The 18,737-nt window shown below is 42.1% G+C and overlaps 1 protein-coding gene across 3 annotated transcripts in view; it reads left to right on the forward strand.

The window, feature by feature from the left end:
* The window catches only part of EPHA6 (EPH receptor A6), a 900,076-nt gene that overhangs the window by 803,052 nt on the left and 78,287 nt on the right, over nucleotides 1-18,737 (forward strand). For all 3 annotated transcript variants that reach the window (XM_075072813.1, XM_075072800.1, XM_075072802.1), the window contains one exon: nucleotides 13,349-13,558. In XM_075072813.1, the coding sequence (XP_074928914.1) occupies nucleotides 13,349-13,558 (210 nt within the window). The remainder of the gene's footprint in view (nucleotides 1-13,348; nucleotides 13,559-18,737) is intronic.

Genomic DNA, 18,737 nt, shown 5'->3' on the forward strand with positions numbered 1-18,737 from the left:
TCTGGCTTCCTTACCACTGAGGCATGTTGCCTCTGTTTAAATCTCAGAGAGCTTTGGCTTTTAAGGCAAGCAGTCAACTTTCAAGTTCCAGTAGTGGGGAATCCCCAGAGCACAGTGGCCTCAAACCTGAAGTCCCTATTCATTTAGGGTTGCTATTTTCTAATCACACAAAACCGAACACCCCTGCCCCTTCCCAAGGCCCTGCCCTCACTCACTCCATCACCCCTCCCTTGGTCACTTACTTTCCCCCACCCTCTCTCACTTTCACCAAGCTATGGTTAGGGTACTGGAGGGGGTGATGGCTCTGGCAGGGGGTGCGAGCTCTGAGGTGGGGCTGGGGATGAGGGCTTTGGGGTGCATGAAGGGGCTCAGGGCTGGAGCAGGGGCTGGAGTGCGGGAAGGTGTGAAGGCTCTGGGAGGGAGTTTGGGTGTGTGAGGGGGCTCAGGGCTGGGACAGAGGGTTGGGGTGCGGGAAGGGGTCCAGGGTATGGGCTCCAGGAGGGATTTTGGGTGTGGGAGGGGGCTCCTGGCTGAAGCAGCAGGTTGGGGTGCAGAAGGGAGTTTGGGTTCTGGGAGAAAGTTTGAGAGTGGGAGGGGAATCAGGGCTGGGGCAGGGGGGTTGGGGTGCAGGATCCGGGCAGTACTTACCTCAGGCAGCTCCCGGAAGTGGCCAGCAAGTCCAGCTCCGAGATGGAGGGGCCAGGGGACTCTGCACACTACCTGCACCTGCAGGCACCACCCCTGCAGCTCCCATTGGCCATGGTTCCCAGCCAATGGGAGCTGCTGAACCGGTGCTTAGAGTGGGGGGCAGCACAGAGAGCCTCCGTAGCTGCCCCTGCACCTAGGGGCCGGACATGCCTGCCACTTCCAGGAGCCACATGGAGCCAGACAGGGAGCTTTTAGTAGCCCAATCAGTGGTGCTGACCGGAGCCACCTGGGTCCCTTTTCGACCAGGCATTTCGGTCAAAAACTGGACACCTGGAAATCCTATATTAATTTCTTACTCAGGTCAAACGTCTTTAAATAAGCTGTGAAATAAATGGGTACAGACTTTCAGATCTGGACCATTGCCAGCATTAGCCAGTGAAAAGAGGGTATGTGGCCCCATTTCTGTCACCTGCCTCTTCTGGAGTGGAATTTGGAGCTTCCACCTTAGAGTTACCTGCTAGCAGAGAAAAGACTACAGAGCTTTCCCCATTAATTTTGCTCCTGATGGAGAAAGTGATCCATGACTAGAGAGGAATTATGGTCCAGTGATTACAGGATTGGGAACTAGATATAATTTCCTGCTCCATCACAGACTATGTGTGAGACTGTGGGCAAGTCACTTTGTCTTTGTGTGTCAGCTCCCCATCAGTACAATGAAAATAATAGCACTTCCATACCTCACCAGGGTGTTGTGAAAAGAAACAAATTAAAAGATGTTGCAATGTTAAGATGCTTTTTTGATAGAGGCCATAAAAGTACCCAATATGGATGAATGGAAGGCAGGGGATGTTGGCCAAAAGGGAGTCTTGCTCATGCTTGTTGGTAGGGAACAAAGAAGCTTTGAAGAGGTTTAAGGAGAGGATTAAGATAAATAGGATGTGAACAAGAAAACTTTTAGAGACTGGCGCATCATTGCCCAAACCTACCTGTTTTGGTAACTCTATGGCTCGTTTACTTTGACATCATCCTTTCTGAAGGATTGGTGCGATGTTACACAGGCACTCAGTTCATTAATCAGCAGTTTCAGCTCTCATGAGCTTTACAAATGAGGTATTATCCCCATTTTACATGTGGGAAAACAGAAATGAAGTGCCTTGGCCAAGCTCATATACCAGGTCAGTGACAGAGCCAGAAACAGAATATAGGGCTGGCTCCCACTCGAGTGCCCTAGTCAGTGAACCATGTTACCTCCCTACAATGTAGTGGCAGAGCAACATTTTCCTCAGCAGTCTATCAGGTGGTTGTGACAGTGGGTGAATGTCTTTTGGTGCCTCCTGGAACGGGCCTCACAGCCTTGATTCACCCACTTCCCAGTGGGGTGTCTAAGCGGTGTTCTGTGGGGTCAAATGGTAGCATGGGGTTGTTGAATTATAACCCATCCATTTATTTCAAAGTTTCAGCTAGCAGGGCCTCCCTGCCTGAAGCAACTGAGTGCAGCAGAGCCTAGTTAGAATCAGAACTGTAAGAAACAGATTGAATGAATTTACATGTTCATGAGAGTTTTTGCTGCTTAGAAGTCAGAGTGGGGAACGTAGAGGTAGAAAAGCTCCTGGCTTTGCACCATTCTGTGGTTAGAGAGTGTTTGTTCATTTTAAGGATTTAAGCTTCACAAAGGAATGTAGCCAGAGACTGACATTTTGGAATTTGTTTGTGTTTATGGTTGGCTAAGAACCCTAGAAACCTGTGAACTAAATTAGAAACCCTCCCTTAGAGAGCTTTTATTTTGCTTCTCTGGCTACCTGTGTAGTTTTTCTCCAGCTGCAGAGTAGCTAATCTTAACTACTGTATTTTATTTCCATTAGGTTTTTGAAATGCACTAGTCAATAATTAGTGCACTGAGATAACAAATTGGGACACAGCAACATTAAATCAGATCAAAGTTCTAGTTAAATTGCTTTGTACCATAAATTATTCTTTAAGAGGCCTGATTATAATAGTAATCCATTTGCATTTAATTGTGGTGTGTTGTCTCACTCTTTCATTCCAATCCTGTAGGGATTCACCTGGGGAGGGAGGTTATGGGGGTGAGGCCAGGCAACTCTTTAAGTTTTGCCTTGTGGCATTTTTATGTAACTGTTTCCTAAAAAGGGAGGGGTATGGGATTCTGGGGAGGGGTCAAGGGTTGCAGCTTCCCAGTTGTATGACTCCCAGAAATGTACAAAGAAGGGAATGCTGGTCAGACTCTCCATCCTACTTCTCTGGCACCACTGATTCTTGTCCAGGCACCCCTGCACCAGTGCAAAACTCCATTTTTGTCTCTCAGATAGGTACAGGGTGCTTCAAGTGTCCTCAGTTATGAGCATTCACCTTGGTGATGCAGAGTGGCTGTAAACACTGCCATTTTGCTTTGGTAGTGTCTAACACCCACTGGTCTCTGGTTTAAGTGGCTACACATGGGGAAGGGGGCAATGGATAATCCAGTCTCCTGATGCCTATGAAAGCAGAATGCCATGGAGATCAGCTCCCCCTGCTCCTGGCCACTGAGGGTATGTCTACACTGCAGTTAGACACCCACAGCTGGCTGGCGTCAGCTGACTCAGGCTTGCAGGACTCAGGACAAGGGACTGTTTAATTGTGGTGCAGATATTCCCACTGTGAGGGAGGACGGTCCCCCAAACATGTACGCTGCAATTACAGCCCTTTACCCTGACTTCTGTGACCCCAAGTCATCTGTCTCAGACCACTTGCAGGTTTTTAATTGCAGTGTAGACATACCCTGAAAGCCTTTGCTACTCAAGCCACACATTGCTTCCTTGGGTGGGCTTCAATATTGCAGCAAAGCTGGCACTCCCACCTTCCTTTTCTGCCAGATCAGAGTTCTTTCCATTTGGAGAAGAATAATCTGGCCCTTATTTTATTTGTTTTCTTATAAAACTATGACCTTCATGCATACTTGTAAAGCATGAATGTAAGAACGGCCATACTGGGTCAGACCTAAAATCCATATAACCCAGTATCCTGTCTTCTGACAGTAGCCAAAGCCAAGTGTCCCAGAAGGAATGAACAGAACAGGTAATCATCAAGTGATCCACCACCTGTTACTCATTCCCAGTTTCTGGCAAACAGAGGCTAGGGACACCATCCCTGCCCACTTGGCTAATAGCCATTGATGGACCTATTCTCCATGAACTTATCTAGTTCTTTTTTTAACTCTGTTATAATCTTGACCCTCACAACATCCTCTTGCAAGGAGTTCCACAGGTTGACTGTGTGTTATGTGAACAAATACTTCTTTTTGTTTGTTTTAAACCTGCTACCTATTAATTTCATTTGGTGACCCCTAGTTCTTGTGTTATGAGAAGGTGTAAATAACCCTTCCCTATCTACTTTCTCCACATCAGTCATGATTTTATAGATCTCTCTTATATTCACCCTTGTCTTCTCTTTTCCAAGCTGAAAAGTCCCAGTCTTATTAATTGTTCCTCAAATGGAAGCCGTTCCATATCCCTTATAATTTTTGTTCCCCTTTTCTGAACCTTTTCCAATTCCAATATATCTTTTTTGAGATGGGGCGATCACATCTGCACACAGTATTCAAAATATGGGCATACCATGGATTTATATAAAGACAATATGATATTTTCTGTCTTATTATCTATTCCTTTTTTGATGATTCCCAACATTCTGTTTGCTTTTTTGACTGTCACTGCACATTGAGTGGATGTTTTCAGAGAACTATCCACAATGATTCCAAGTTCTCTTTCTTGAGTGGTAACTGCTAATGTAGACCCAATGATTTTATATGTATAGTTGAGACTTTGCATTTATCAGCATTGAGTTTCATCTGCCATTTTGTTGCCCTATTACTCAGTTTTGTGAGATCCTTTTGTAGCTCTCTGCAGTCTGCTTGGGACTTAACTATCTTAAATAGTTTTGTATCATCTGCAAATTTTGCCACCTCACTGTTTACTCCTTTTTCCAGATCATTTATGGATATCCTGAATAGGACTAGTCCCAGTATAAACCCCTGGGAGACACCACTATTTACCTCTCTCCATTCTGAAAACTGACCATTTATTCTTACTTTTATTTTCTATATTTTAACCCACTACCAATCCATGAGAGGACCTTCCCTCATATGCCATGATGCTTACTTTGCTTAAGAGACATTGGTGAGGCCCTTGTCAAAGGCTTTCTGAAAATCTAAGTATACTATAGCCACTGGATCTCCCTTGTCCACATGCTTGTTGACCCCCTCAAAGAAATCTAGTAGATTGGTGAGGCCTTTACAAAAACCATGTTGACTCTTCCCCAACAAATTATGTTCATCTATGTGTCTGACAATTTTGTTCTTTACTATAGTTTCAACCAGTTTGCCTAGTACTGAAGTCAAGTTTACTGGCCTGTAATTGCCAGGTTCACCTCCAGAGCCCTTGGCTATCCTCCAGTCATTTGGTATAGAAGTTGATTTAAATGATAGGTTACAAACTACAGTTTGTAGTTCTGCAATTTCACTTTTGAGTTGCTTCAGAACTCTTGGGTGAATACAATTTGGTCCAGATGACTTATTACTGTTTAGTTTATCAATTTGTTCCAGAGCCTCCTCTAGTGACACCTCAATCTGGGACAGTTCCTCAGATTTGTGACCTAAAAATAATGACTCAGGTTTGGGAATTTCTCTCTCATCCTCAGCCATTAAGACCAATGCAAAGAATTCATTTAGCTTCTCTGCAATGGTCTTATCATCCTTGAGTGCTCCTTTAGCATCTCAATCATCCAGTGGCCCCAGTAGTTGTTTAGCAGGCTTCCTGCTTCTGATGTACTTAAAAAAAAAATTGCTATTACTCTTTGAGTCTTTGGCTAGCTGTTCTTCAAATTCTTTTTTGGCCTTCCTAATTATATTTTTATATGTCACTTGCCAGAGTTTATGCTCCTTTCTATTTTCCTCTCTAGGATTTAACTTCCACTTTTTAAAGGATGCCTTTTTGCCTCTCACTGCTTCTTTTACTTTGTTTAGCCACGATGGCACTTTTTTGGTTCTCTTACTATGTTTTTTTAATTTGGGGTATATATTTAAGTTGAGACTCTATTATGGTTTCTTTAAAAAGTTTCCATGCAGCTTGCAGGAATTTCACTTTTGGCACTGTAATTTCTGTTTAACTAACTTCCTCATTTTTGTGTAATCCCCCTTTGTGAAAGGCCCCTGCTCCTGCTTAGAAGCCTATGCCGTAATTTTCTTTTTCATTGTAAAACAATAAATGGTCATAGAAAAAGCTAGATTTCAATACTGAGAAGCGTCATTTACCAAAACACTGTAAAACAATTAATCCTCTTCCTCAAAAAGGCTATATAAAAATAATTTGTTTAGCTATCTTGATGCATGAACAGTAGCAGACTATATTGTAAACTATAAGGCCAGGATTTATTACCAAACTTTAATTCCCCAAGGCAAGTCTAGTAGAGGCTAAAAGAAGTGAAAGATAAGGTTCTGGAGGGAAAAAGTCTCTGAGTATATTGCTCTTGGAGGCAGCAGCCATTATTATGTAATTCCCAGAGCAGATTTGCCATCAACCTCACCCTTCCTGTCAGCTAGAGGTTAGATGCTGCAGTAGAAGCCTACATTAAATAACGTTGGGGGAAAGAGAGGGAAAGAGAAAAATGAAGACTTGGAGAGAGTTCTATAAAATGAAGTTGTAAAGCACATGTTGTAAATCCATCTAATCTGGCCTCACTAGTCAGAAAGTCATCTTTGGGGAAAAGAGGCCACATGCCATTGCTAAATTTAATGGTTCCCTTTCTTATTTATCTGCAGTAAGAGAGGCAACAACATTAAAGCTCATAACTAATCCTCTCTCTTTTCCCTTCACACACAACATGCACTTGCACTCTTATTTATTGGAGGCACACTCCTTTCCCAGTAGGAGAGAGACAGCATTTCAGTACCTTTTGTAGGGATTTTAGGGCCTGTTAAAGCGGCAATTTTTTTCTCTGAACCAAAAAACAGATTGGGCATTTAAAAAATGAGCTGGAAATAAATGCCACAATCAAGTATCATAGTTACATAATGTCCCATCATCCAGCGGGGTTCAAGATTAAGCTAAGGACAAACTACCATAGTTGCCATTGTAGAGCCAACATTTTACCCAGAGACACTATAGTTATCTTCTGCTCAAAGAACAGATTGTTTAAAATGACAACCATTCTGAATATTCTGCCCATTTAGTGACAAGGGTCATATGTCTAATGATCTGGAGTACAAAAATAATTTAGTAATTAATATGTACAGCAACAAAAAATCAAAGTGGTATGGAGTCTTAAGGGGAGCCAATGTAAAGATTTTAAATCAGTAGTTGTGTTGAAACAATTGTATAAAAATGTATGCTGAGCATTCTGCAGTAGCTGTGTTCTAGAGACAAGTGCTTTAGGGATGGGAGCAGAAGGAAGGGTGAATGGTTATGTCATATCACCTGCTTATTACTGCTTTAAATGAGAAAGGGGGAGGGGAACAGTTGAGGCAACTGGGCAACTGTTGGGATTTTGTTTCCAATCTGAGCACTACTAGAGATAACACAGTGTGTTACTGCAAAAGAAAAAATACACATCCCTAGTCTATTCTGATGGTATAATACACAAGCATATCATACTTGAAGATAGCACTTGGAGCTATCGTCAAACAGTATCATTCAGCAGTGTTTAAAATGAACTAAAATCATTTCTATTGTGTTTTATGAAATTACTTAGTATCCATTATATGGAGTCCTGTTCACTAAAGAAGAAGTTGACAGCTGACATAATTCAATGACAATAATACAAATCGGAGTGCCATCCACATAATGATGAAAACATGAATTATACGTCTGTGTAATACCTATTTGCAGTGTGATTCTTGAGGAATTTGTGTAAAGTGCTTAGTACAATGCTTAGTAAAATAGTAACAACAAATACACTATAGCAAAGAGAAGTTGGCTTTCATGTCAAATGATCCAAAGAACCTGTCAACAGCCAATATGACATAAATTAGGCCTAGTAGTTCCTGGTAAACTAATTATTGACTTCAAATATATAATGAATTAACACTGAAATAAAATCTTTGTCACTTGCAATGAGATATCTTTATATACTTGTGTCAAATCTTATTTGCTTTCTGGAAAGTAGAACATTAATTCAGTATTTAGCGCTCATTCAGATGTACATGGTAGAGTAACCAATGAGAACTGATGATGGAGCTGAAGGATCTCAGAAGCAATACAGAAAATTATACAAAAACAGTTACTTGTTGCTCAAAATGGAGAAAGCTTGTGCGGAACCAGATTTTTTTTGCTTAGATGGCAAAAGGTTGAGCTATAGCCGAATTTTAGGCTTTTATAGGTTTTTTTGGCTAAGTAAAATACTTGTTTTCTCTGGTTGTATCTAGCACATTCTGAAAACTTTTTAGGAACAAAACCTTGATAAGAAAGAAGCTCACTTGAGGGCAGGTCTACACTATTGATTAAATCATTCTAACTTACGTCGCTCAGGGGTGTGAAAAAGACACACACACGCACACACACCGAGTGACGCAAGTTACAGTGACCTAAGCGCTGTCCACACCAGCACTATGTCAGCAGGAGACATTCTCCCAATGCAGCTGTGCCGATGTACCGTGTCTAGTGTAGACCTTCTGAGAGGGATATTTTTGTTGAGTTAACTGATCCTTTCCACCAGCCTATAACATTTTAAGCACACTAAGATTCACTGTTATAGAATGTTCTGTAGGTTGACTGCAATCCTTCATTTAAGTAGGATTTTGCAAGACAAATCTGTAATTGAACATAAGCATTTCCCAAAGCATTAGATCAGAAGCATAAATGCAGGACCAAGCAGACATTAGATATATCCTCAACTGATGACAAAAGTTTATTTGGTAAAGCTATTAAAGCCTGTTTAAAAATTTGATGGAACTGCACAAATTCACTGTAATCTGATTTGTTACCAGTGCTGATAAACACCCTCAGCAGCCAGGTGGGAATCATATCAAAAGCACATTGAATATCTAAGCCATAGGAATTGGAACTAAGCCCTGGATAACAACCACTGTATCATTCAGGCCTGGTCTACACTACGCTGTTAAACCGATTTTTACAGCGTTAAATCGATTTAACGCTGCACCCGTCCACACTACACTGCTCTTTATATTGATTTAAAGGGCTCTTTAAATCGATTTCTGTACTCCTACAAAACGAGAGGAGTAACACTAACATCGATATTACTATATCAGATTAGGGTTAGTGTGGATGCAAATCGACGTTATTGGCCTCATTATTTTACAGTAGCTACCCACAGTGCACCGCTCCAGAAATCGATGCTAGCCTCGGACCATGGACGCACACCACCGAATTAATGTGCCTACTGTGGACGCGCACAATCGACTTTATAATATCTGTTTTATAAAATCGGTTTAAGCTAATTCGAATTTAACCTGTAGGGTAGACATAGCCTCAGATGTATGATAGTGTTTTATGTCTCCTTAGGACAAGTAAATGAAGCAAGGCATGTGGGAAAGTTGCCAGAGGATTCTGTTGACTCCCAGGTGCACATAGAGATTTACAAATGCATAAGACTTGGGTGGGGAGGTGTCAAGGTCTTACCTTGTGTAACTTCATTGACTCAATTGAATTGCTCAAGGGATGACTTGGCCGAAGGTCTCTATCCTGGTCAGCTTAAGTCAGACAGACAAGTATGATATGTGAGGGAAACAGCAGTTCAAAGATAGCAAGGGAATAAAATTGGCATGGAAATCAATGCAAAAGAAGTGATTAAGGAAAGATTTTGAAGAGGAAGGATGTTTAGCTTACAGGAAAAAAGAGACTCTTCCAAGTGTGCAGGCAGCATGAAACGAGATGCACAGCCAAGTGTTGGAAGGGAAAAGGGGAGCAGTTATGGGAGAGGATTCAGGAGGAACATATGGAATGAGAGGGAAAGAAGGGTGAAATTAAAGACAAAATATAGACAGATGTGAAACTGTGAAGAGACTAAGTTGGGGATTAGAATCTTGAACTTGAGGCAGTACAACAGAAAGTTGTTAAAGGGATTCAAGGATGGGGAGACATAGCTGGAATGTCAGAAAAGCAAGATGAATTTTATCATAGGCATTTCAGTTTATATTAGAATGTGGCAAATATAAAGAGGTTATATTTTAAGAAAAGTCATTATCTAGACACTGTCCAGATATTTAGGAGTAGGGAGTAGAGGAAAGGATGATATTTTGTGATTTTTAGAAGGAGACCTGGAGGTTGCAGATGAGTCTGAGATTTGGAACCTGGATTCCCAGGGAGGTGGTGGAGGTAGAACAGTCAGTGATGATAATGAAGAATGGGAGTCTAAAGATTTGGGGAGAAAACTTCAGTTATAGACACGTTGAACCAAATACTGAAGCAAAAGTATGTAGCTATAAGGAGCAAGTTACCCCTAGGTGGCCACATGAATTCTCTGCCCCGGCCAACAGAGGATGTTTGAATATGTTGAGATGGAGGGGTGGGGTCAAGCTAACCTGCATCTGTTCTGTGGGTGGAGAACTGATGAATATGAGTTCTTGACACTGATTCTTGGCCAGGCCTAGGTGACTCCAGTATTAGATGTTTGGTAGTTATAAAAACCCTAAAATTCTTGTAAGGATCCTTTTGAGGATCCACAAGACTAGAATCCAGGTGTGGGGCAGCTAACATTCTCACATCATCACTGGGAGGCCATGCAGAGCCACATCCAAAGAGCACTGTGGAGATTAGGCACTTCAGAGAGTACCACCCAAAAGGTCCTGAGTGACAACACCCTATGGCCTTCTAATTGGCCCATAGTCACTATTTAACTATGGAAAGTGTTCCAGGAAGTTGTCTGGGCAGCTATGCAGGGTTCTGTGACTCCAGGCTTTGTCACTTACTGATTTCCAATTTCTGACCCCAGCCTGATGCTAACCCCAACTCTTGCCTCATGATTCCAGCCTGGGAGCCATCTCTGACCCTGGCCTAACTCTGACCTTGACTCTTGCCTATTGATCCTGGCTTTAAGCCATTACTCTGCTCCCTGCTCCCTGACTACTGACTTGTCACTGACACTAGCCCAGCTGTGGCTGCTAGGTCAGATCACCTATACCTGTGTGGCTGCAATAGTGGAAGGACAGAATAGGTTCCTGAATTATTTGGAAGGAGAGGATTTGGAGTCAGAAGATTACTTTTTATCTCTCTGTTAATAATTGCCAAGTGGAGATTTTTGGCACAATAGCCCCAATCATTGAGTTTTCATCTGAGTGATTCTCCCTGATGCAATGTGGTCTCTTTAAGAAGGAATCTTGTCCCCACTTATGGAATGTCAGTGTACCTCTGTGACATTGCACTCTATATGATTTTATGAAAATATGCTAATGAGTGTGAATATAATGTAACTGGACTATGCTTCATGCAAAAGGTCTCTTGTAAGGTACAATTACAAAGTTTATAATCTACTGAGTGTGGTCATCCAATTTGTATAAGTATATCATTGTTGCATCTGAAACTAGAAATATGAAATATAACTCTGGGGTCCTATTGTAATTATGCAAAGTGTGGGCCATTAATGATGGCTTGGAATCTTGATGGCTCACATTAATGAGGACAGTTGGTTGTAAATGGCTCTGTTTACTTGCAGGTTTTCCCATATATGTGTGTGCTGGCAAGTGGGTGATTCAGTCTTAAAGTGACATGAACTGGAATCCATATTTAACCTGGTGCTTTTCCATTAAGAATGAGGGGTGGGAATACAGAGAGGGACAAAGGATTCCCAGCTTGTGCAAAAGATATATAAGGGGGTGGAACAGAACAAAGGGGGTGGCAGTCATGAGAAATCTCCTAGCTACTACCTGAGCTGGGACCAGGACTGTACCAGCCCAGGGAAAAGGATTGGGCTCAGACTAGAAAGGAGTCTAGTCTGTGAAAGAAGCTTATTGGAACATCTCTGAGTGTGAGGTTTCATCTGTAATCAGTTTCTTACTGTATTAGTCTTAGACTTGTGTGTTTTTGTTTTATTTTGCTTGGTAATTTGCTTTGTTCTGTCTGTTATTACTTGGAACCACTTAAATCCTACTTTTTATATTTAATACAATCACTTTTTGCTTATTAATTAACCCAGAGTAAGTAAGTAATTCCTGGGGTAGCAAACAGCTGTGCATAACTCTCTATCAATGTTATAAAGGGTGGACAATTTATGAGCTTACCCTCTATAAGCTTTATATAGAGTAAAATGGATTTATTTGGTGTTTGGATCCCAACTGGGAACTGAATGTCTGGGTGCTAGAGACAGGAGCACTTCTCCAGATGTTTTCAGTTAAGCCTGCAGAGGATAAATCAGTTGACTATATAGGTACAACATGACTCTTTGGGGGATCAGCATTGACTTCTGTGACAGCAGAGCTGAGGGCATGTAGGCTGCAAAGTATTGAAGCAACTGGGACAGTTACAGGATATCCAGGAGGGAAATGTAATTATGAAACTTACTGGTTCTCAGAGTTAATGTTTATCACATTCCAGTCATTTTGTTCCCAAAGCGCATTATAAAGTTGTAGACATTAAAGAGCAAAACGAGTACAAATGACTGGTTTAAATGGAGGGTCTGTAAACCTCTGCGTTGTCTGGAGACTTACAGCTGAAAGCTTTACAAATCTGATCTTGTGTCCACTCTGTGGGTCTTTTATTGACCTAGAAGGACACATCTTGGAGTTTTGGTCTTATGAGGGTTGATTACAGAGGGATGTTGAAAGTTAGACTCCAAACCATTTTCAATAGCTCCAAAATAAAGATCAGAAATAACACATGCATGTATCTTCACTACAGTGCTAAGTGAGGGTTACAAATTGTGAATACACTCAACTTGTATAAAATCAGCTGTATTGACTTATACAGGGCTCCTAATCGTTTAACACTTAAGGGGGCAAATATAGTAATATTTTTAAAAATACTAAATGATTTGCACCAATAGCTACTGGGGTATGTTAAACAATAATTAAGAGGCAAGTAGAAAGAGTTGCATTTTTATGACTTATTCCCAGCAAAGGAAAAACAAGAGTACCCACTCTGCTGAAATTACTGATTAATACTATATGTGCTCCAAGTCTTCAGATGGCATTTAGCTATTTTTACAATACAAAGGAAAATTGCATACAAAGCTAAACTGGGTGGAGTAAGAGCAGATATACAGCATGTCATTTCCATTGGGTCTGAGGGGTTTGGGGTGGGGGGGCAGGAGGAGGGACTTTGTTCTAGATTGGTTCATTTATATTGCAAAAATTGATTTTAGGTTTTTGGGAATTTGGAGGGAAGGGGCACTGGGGACTGAAGGTTGGGAAGACAAGGGAATTGTTGGATTAGAAGGGGGATTTGATGGAGGGGAGGGAGGTAGAAAAGGAAAAGGAAGGTGACCCACATAATGGACAGAGAGAGAGAGAGAAGTTGGAGACCTGAAGGGCTGCAGTATAGGAGGGGGCAAGAAAGAGGACAACCAGCTAACAATGGGAATAAAAGCAAGTGTAACAGAGGATTTTCACTGGGAGTTTTGCCTGGATTGGGATTGCAGGATTGGACCCTAAATTTATAATCAATTTTTAAATGCAAACTGCAGTTTATGTAAATAGTGTTAAATCCATCAAAACTAGAAATGTTCCTTGAACTTACACTGTGCACTATCTTACTTGCAGAAGCATGATGGACACTTCACAGTCATTCAGCTGGTTGGCATGCTTCGTGGAATCGCATCTGGCATGAAGTATCTCTCAGATATGGGCTATGTACATCGTGATCTGGCAGCCCGTAATATTTTAGTCAACAGTAACCTCATGTGTAAAGTCTCTGATTTTGGTCTGTCACGAGTGTTAGAGGATGACCCTGAAGCTGCTTACACCACAAGTGTGAGTGTCTCTTATCTAATTTGAACAGTTTATTAAGTTGTGTCAGCTGCATTTGTTTTATTCCTGTTTCAACCTCATTTGTGCCTCAGACATAGTAGTCTGGATTCACTGTTTTGTTTCATTAATAGTGTGCGGGGTTTGGATAACTGGGCTGCTTTTGAAAAACGTAATCTTCATTGAAGGTTTTTAAGTAATGCCTAAGCCAGCCAGTTTTCTTATCAACTAGTGTTTTTCTCTTCTCTCTCTCCACTCCCTTGTTCTCCACTGTAGCAGAGTGGTCTGTCCAGTCAGCAGGCTTAGTGGTCAGGGCCTGCTGCTCTAGTCTCTCTCTCAGTTCAGTGTATGAGGGACCCCCTGAACAGGGTTCAGCTGGGTCAGCTTTCTTCTCAGTCGCACCCTAGTCTTGCCTGTCCTAGGACTAGGCACAGGGAAATCTGGAGGTGGTAGGGTAGCCCAGATCCTCCCATTCCACCAGGTCCCAGGCTAGGGCCCTGAAAGTGTGACAGCACCGCCTGGCCTACACTTGGCCTACCTCCTGTTCACCTTCCCCAGCCACTTCCTACCCCACCCATTGTCTCAGTTTGGGGCACGGCTGCTGTTTGATAATAGTCCTTGTTCCAAGCCCCCAGAGTCTTGGGCCTGATGCAGGCAACCCTCTGGTGCCCAGCATAGAGTTCTCCCTGAATCTGGAGGGTGTGGGGGAACCTCAGTAAACACTCCTTCACCTCCTGGAAAGGGTTTCTCTCCACCCCAACTACCTGGGCTGCTGGAGCTCTTTTTATACTTCTCCGTTCCCCAGGAACATGCTTGACAGTGCCTGAGGGGCGGAACCTTCCTGGCCCAGTACTGCTGCAGGTCTTTTCTTGCCTTGGCCTTAGTGAGGGGTTTGTAAACCTCATCACACCCACCCACAACCCCGGAGTCAATTTGCAAAGACATGCTTTTTTAAAAGGTGAACAAAAATTCTTACTGATTCCTTTGAACCACATGAAACATTTTGGACATTGTTTTCCATGTAAAATCCATTCTGACATAATTAGATCATATGCAAGTCTTTATACTGTGTTTGTAATCACCTTTATTAAGCACTCAGACATTTAGCAATTTCACATGAACTAGCTTGTTTTTGAACTATACAGTAGTATAGCAATATGTTGACTTATTCAGTCCTCTTAAAACTCTTAACAAGCTTGCTAGTTTATAATTTTTCTTCACAGGTTATTCCCTCAGTATCAAATTAATAAAAATATCCTTTTTTTAGCATAAAAAATGTTAACTTCTTGTGGCCTTCTTAAAATTAGAGACATGGGATAACGTACTATGCTGTTAACATTATGGATCCATCTACTCAAACATGAATCACAGTTTAGCTTTTTTAACATATTTTTTCAGCTGTTAACTTTGTTTTGTTCATTGGAAAGTTTGTCAACATCTTCTTAATGGCATTTTTACACATTTCTGTGATGAAGGCATGCAGTGTCGAGGAAGATTAAGTTGCTCTTGTCCATTTTTGACTGATATTGGCATCCAATGATCCATTGACATTATCTAAAATCTTCTGAAAAGTATCCTACCAGAGATCTGAGCTCGTAGGTACTCAAGAGTCTGGAACTCCACTTCAGTGGGAATTCCATGAGTGGAAGACCTGAAGAATCAATCCCTCTCCCCACCCCCACCCCCGCATTTATACTTCAAATATCTAATTATGTTGCTCAAGTTTACCATCTGAAAAGGAACTGACCTTGTTTTCAGGGTTTAAGCCTCCTCACAGTAGTACTGAAGTGCATTATGCTATAAAAATAAACTTGTTGGCTATAATGAAGAATACTTTTCTAAAAATTCTTGAACCTGGAGAACACTGTTCAAACTTGACTTACAACATATAAGATATACAGGATGTGCAATATGAAGGGAATAAGAAATTGAGTATGTTGGTGTGTCGACAGAAGTTCCATGCTGAATGACAGTCTTTTGGTACAATAAAATTTTAATTCCCTTTTTATAATGATTACTTACATTAAGAATCTTAACTAAATATATGCTCATTTCAAATATATGTTCATCTGCACCATAGAAATTAAAATGATTACACAAATACACAGATTATTCTAATTAATAGAGTATCCTTCAGAATGCCCATAGATTTATAGGTTCCCATCATAAGGATCAGAGACAAAATGACAGGTTTTGGAGTGTTAGCTGTGTTAGTCTGTATCAGCAAAAACAACGAGGAGTCCTTGTGACACCTTAGAGACTAACAAATTTATTTGGGCATAAGCTTTCGTGAGCTAGAACCTACTTCATCAGATGCATCTAGCCCACAAAAGCTTACGCCCAAATAAATTTGTTAGTTTCTAAGGTGCCACAAGGACTCCTCATTGTTTTTGCAGGAACAAAATGGCTGCTTGACCAATTCCTTAACATACTTTCAGTTGAAGAAGTGGCTTGCAGCCACAGTGTGGAACTAATCTAGTGTAATTCTATTGTAATGACTATTCTGTTTGTCCTGCTGAATTCACCACAGCTACCATAATAGGCCTAGGGTTTTGTAAAACAACAGGTTGTATGTCTGTCTGGTTTTAAACCAAAGAATGTTTATTTGAAATTCTACATGCTGACATTCTTTCAAAACGTTGCTGGCATTTACTGAAAGTGTTTCAGCACACTGAAAAAAATTAAAAGAAAGTCAGATACATCGAGTCTCAAAGCTCTTGTAATACACCACTTCCAGCATTAATATTCTATACATAAAAGACTCATGAAACTTTGTAGTTTATTCCATTGTAAATGTGCTTCCCTTGTTTATTTCTTAATCCCTCCCACTGAATATAGCAGGGGTTCTCAAACTGGGGGTTGTGACCCCCAGGGCCAGCTCCAGGCACCAGCTTATCAAGCAGGTGCTTGGGGCGGCAACTCCAGAACAGGGCAGCACTTTCAAGTATTCAGCGGCAATTCGGGGGGGGGCGGTCCCTCACTCCTGTTCGGAGCGAAGGACCTCCTGCTGAATTGCCGCAGATCGCAATCGTGGCTTTTTTTTTTTTCCCTTCTTCTGTTTGGGGCTGCAAAACCCCTGGAGCCAGCCCTGGCGACCCCTCAGGGGATCATGAGGTTATTATCTGGGGGGTCGTGAGCTGTCAGTTTCCACCCCAAACCCCGCTTCACCTCCAGCATTTATAATGGTGTTAAATATAAAAAACTGTTTTTAATTTATAAGGGGGAGTCACACTCAGAGGCTTGCTGTGTGAAAGGGGTCACCCCTAGAAAAGTTTGAGAACCACTGGAAGATAGTGATAGCTGGAGGAACAGATGCAGGATTACATACTGTTTTTATTCTTAAGGCCAGCTGGCAAGTTATGATTGGTTAAAACCACTGGGAAATGGTAGACCATTTAACCAAAAATAGGACTTTTCCCCATCAGTGTAAAAAAATCATAGAACCTTGGAAAGTTTTCAACTGCTTTATCTATTCAGTAGATTTTAACAGATATAACTATTGGGCAATTGTTCCATATGTTTCATAGAGCTTTGATTTTATTATGTGCCTGCCTTTTTGGTTGTAATATTGTAGTTTTGCAATAATGAGGAAAATTATTGCAAAATCATGACATGCTTTAGACTACAGCACATATGTCAGATATTTTTATGTCTGTTTGGTCAGTCATTCATACTGGGTAGAGAGTTGAACAATGATATGCTATCCTATACTTAATAGTGCTAAAGCACAGCATAATGCACAAAGCCTTTTGCTTGAAAATTGTCCACAAACAGCATTATAAATGGACTTGACATGCCTTTTGCATCACTCTTTCCTGCATTTGAGCTATTTTTTGAGACTAGAACTGCAGAGAAGCAGAGAGCACTGCATGTCAGACTTCATTAATTGAGGATACCCGCAAAATGGCTTTGTGAACCTCTAAACATAAAAGTTGGGTTCACAAGACTAGTCTGGATTCATGAACCATTTTACCTATAATTTAAACTCATGGGGTTTCCTCCTTCTCCCCCTCCCCTTGGAGATATTGCTGCCCTTCTTTGTTATTTGGTAATCGGATCACTGGTTGTTTGGTTTTAATACCTAGAGTCATGGCTGTATCCTTAAAGAACAGAAAGGTTCTTTCAGTTTGGGACACATCATCAGCATAAACAAAGGAAGGGTATGTATATCCTAAGAGTCAAATCAGGAGCTAATCTCCATGATCCCAATTCTCCTTCTCAGGAGTGGAAGTAACTTAAAGGACTTAACAGTACGCCAGAGTCCTGAGCAGGGGCGTGGCCTCAAGCAGAAGATGCGGGACCTTTCAAGATTGAAAGGCCCTGGGGCTCCGGCTGTGGCTGGGAGCCCCAGAGCCTTTAAATCATTCCGGATCCTCCCAGCTGCAGAGGTGGCTGGGAGCCCTGGGACTCAGGATTGAATTAAAGGGCCTGGGGCTCCGGCTGCCGCAGAGCTCTGGGCCCTTTAAATCACTGTGGGAGCCCGGCTGCCGAAGCTCCGGCAGAGATCCAAAGGGCCCGGGGCTCTCCACAGTGGCAGGAGCACCGGGCCCTTTAAATCCCACCCAAGCCTGGCTACCAGAGCTCTGGCGGGGATTTAAAGGGCCTGGGGCTCCCCGCAGCAGCCGGCGCACCGGGCCCTTTAAATCTCCACCCGAGCCCAGCTGCCAGAGCTCCAGCAGCGGCAGGGCTCTGGCAGCATTTTAAAGGACCCGGGCTCCCCACAGCAGCTGGAACCCTGGGCCCTTTAAATCACCGCTGCAGAAGCCAGTCCAGTCCAGCACGGCGTACTGACTCTTGCCGATACCCCGTACCAGACCATACCAGCTTACTTTCACCTTTGCTTCTTCTTCCCAGGAGACACAAGGTAGAAGAACCTACATTTGTTACTGGGAATAATGGTTTCAACCATAGACTGATGACAAAAAAAAGTGGCAGGATGCCACTAGAGCATGTGACTGTAGCCCAGGAAGCCTTGAGCTCCCTTTCTATTGTCAATACAGTTGCATTGCAGCAGTCACCTGACAACTATAGCAAAATTTACCTTCACAATGTGTCCTCCTCAGCCACACAAGCTGGTATCAGTTTCCTAAAGGCTTTGACTCCAGATGGAGCAGAGAATAGTATCAGCATCCTGGAACTTTGATTAGTGAGGCTGGCCCTGAGAGCCCTTCAATGAGTCTTCTGG

Source organism: Chelonoidis abingdonii, chromosome 1 (assembly GCF_003597395.2).
Source record: "Chelonoidis abingdonii isolate Lonesome George chromosome 1, CheloAbing_2.0, whole genome shotgun sequence".
NCBI classification, from domain to species: Eukaryota; Metazoa; Chordata; order Testudines; family Testudinidae; genus Chelonoidis; species Chelonoidis abingdonii.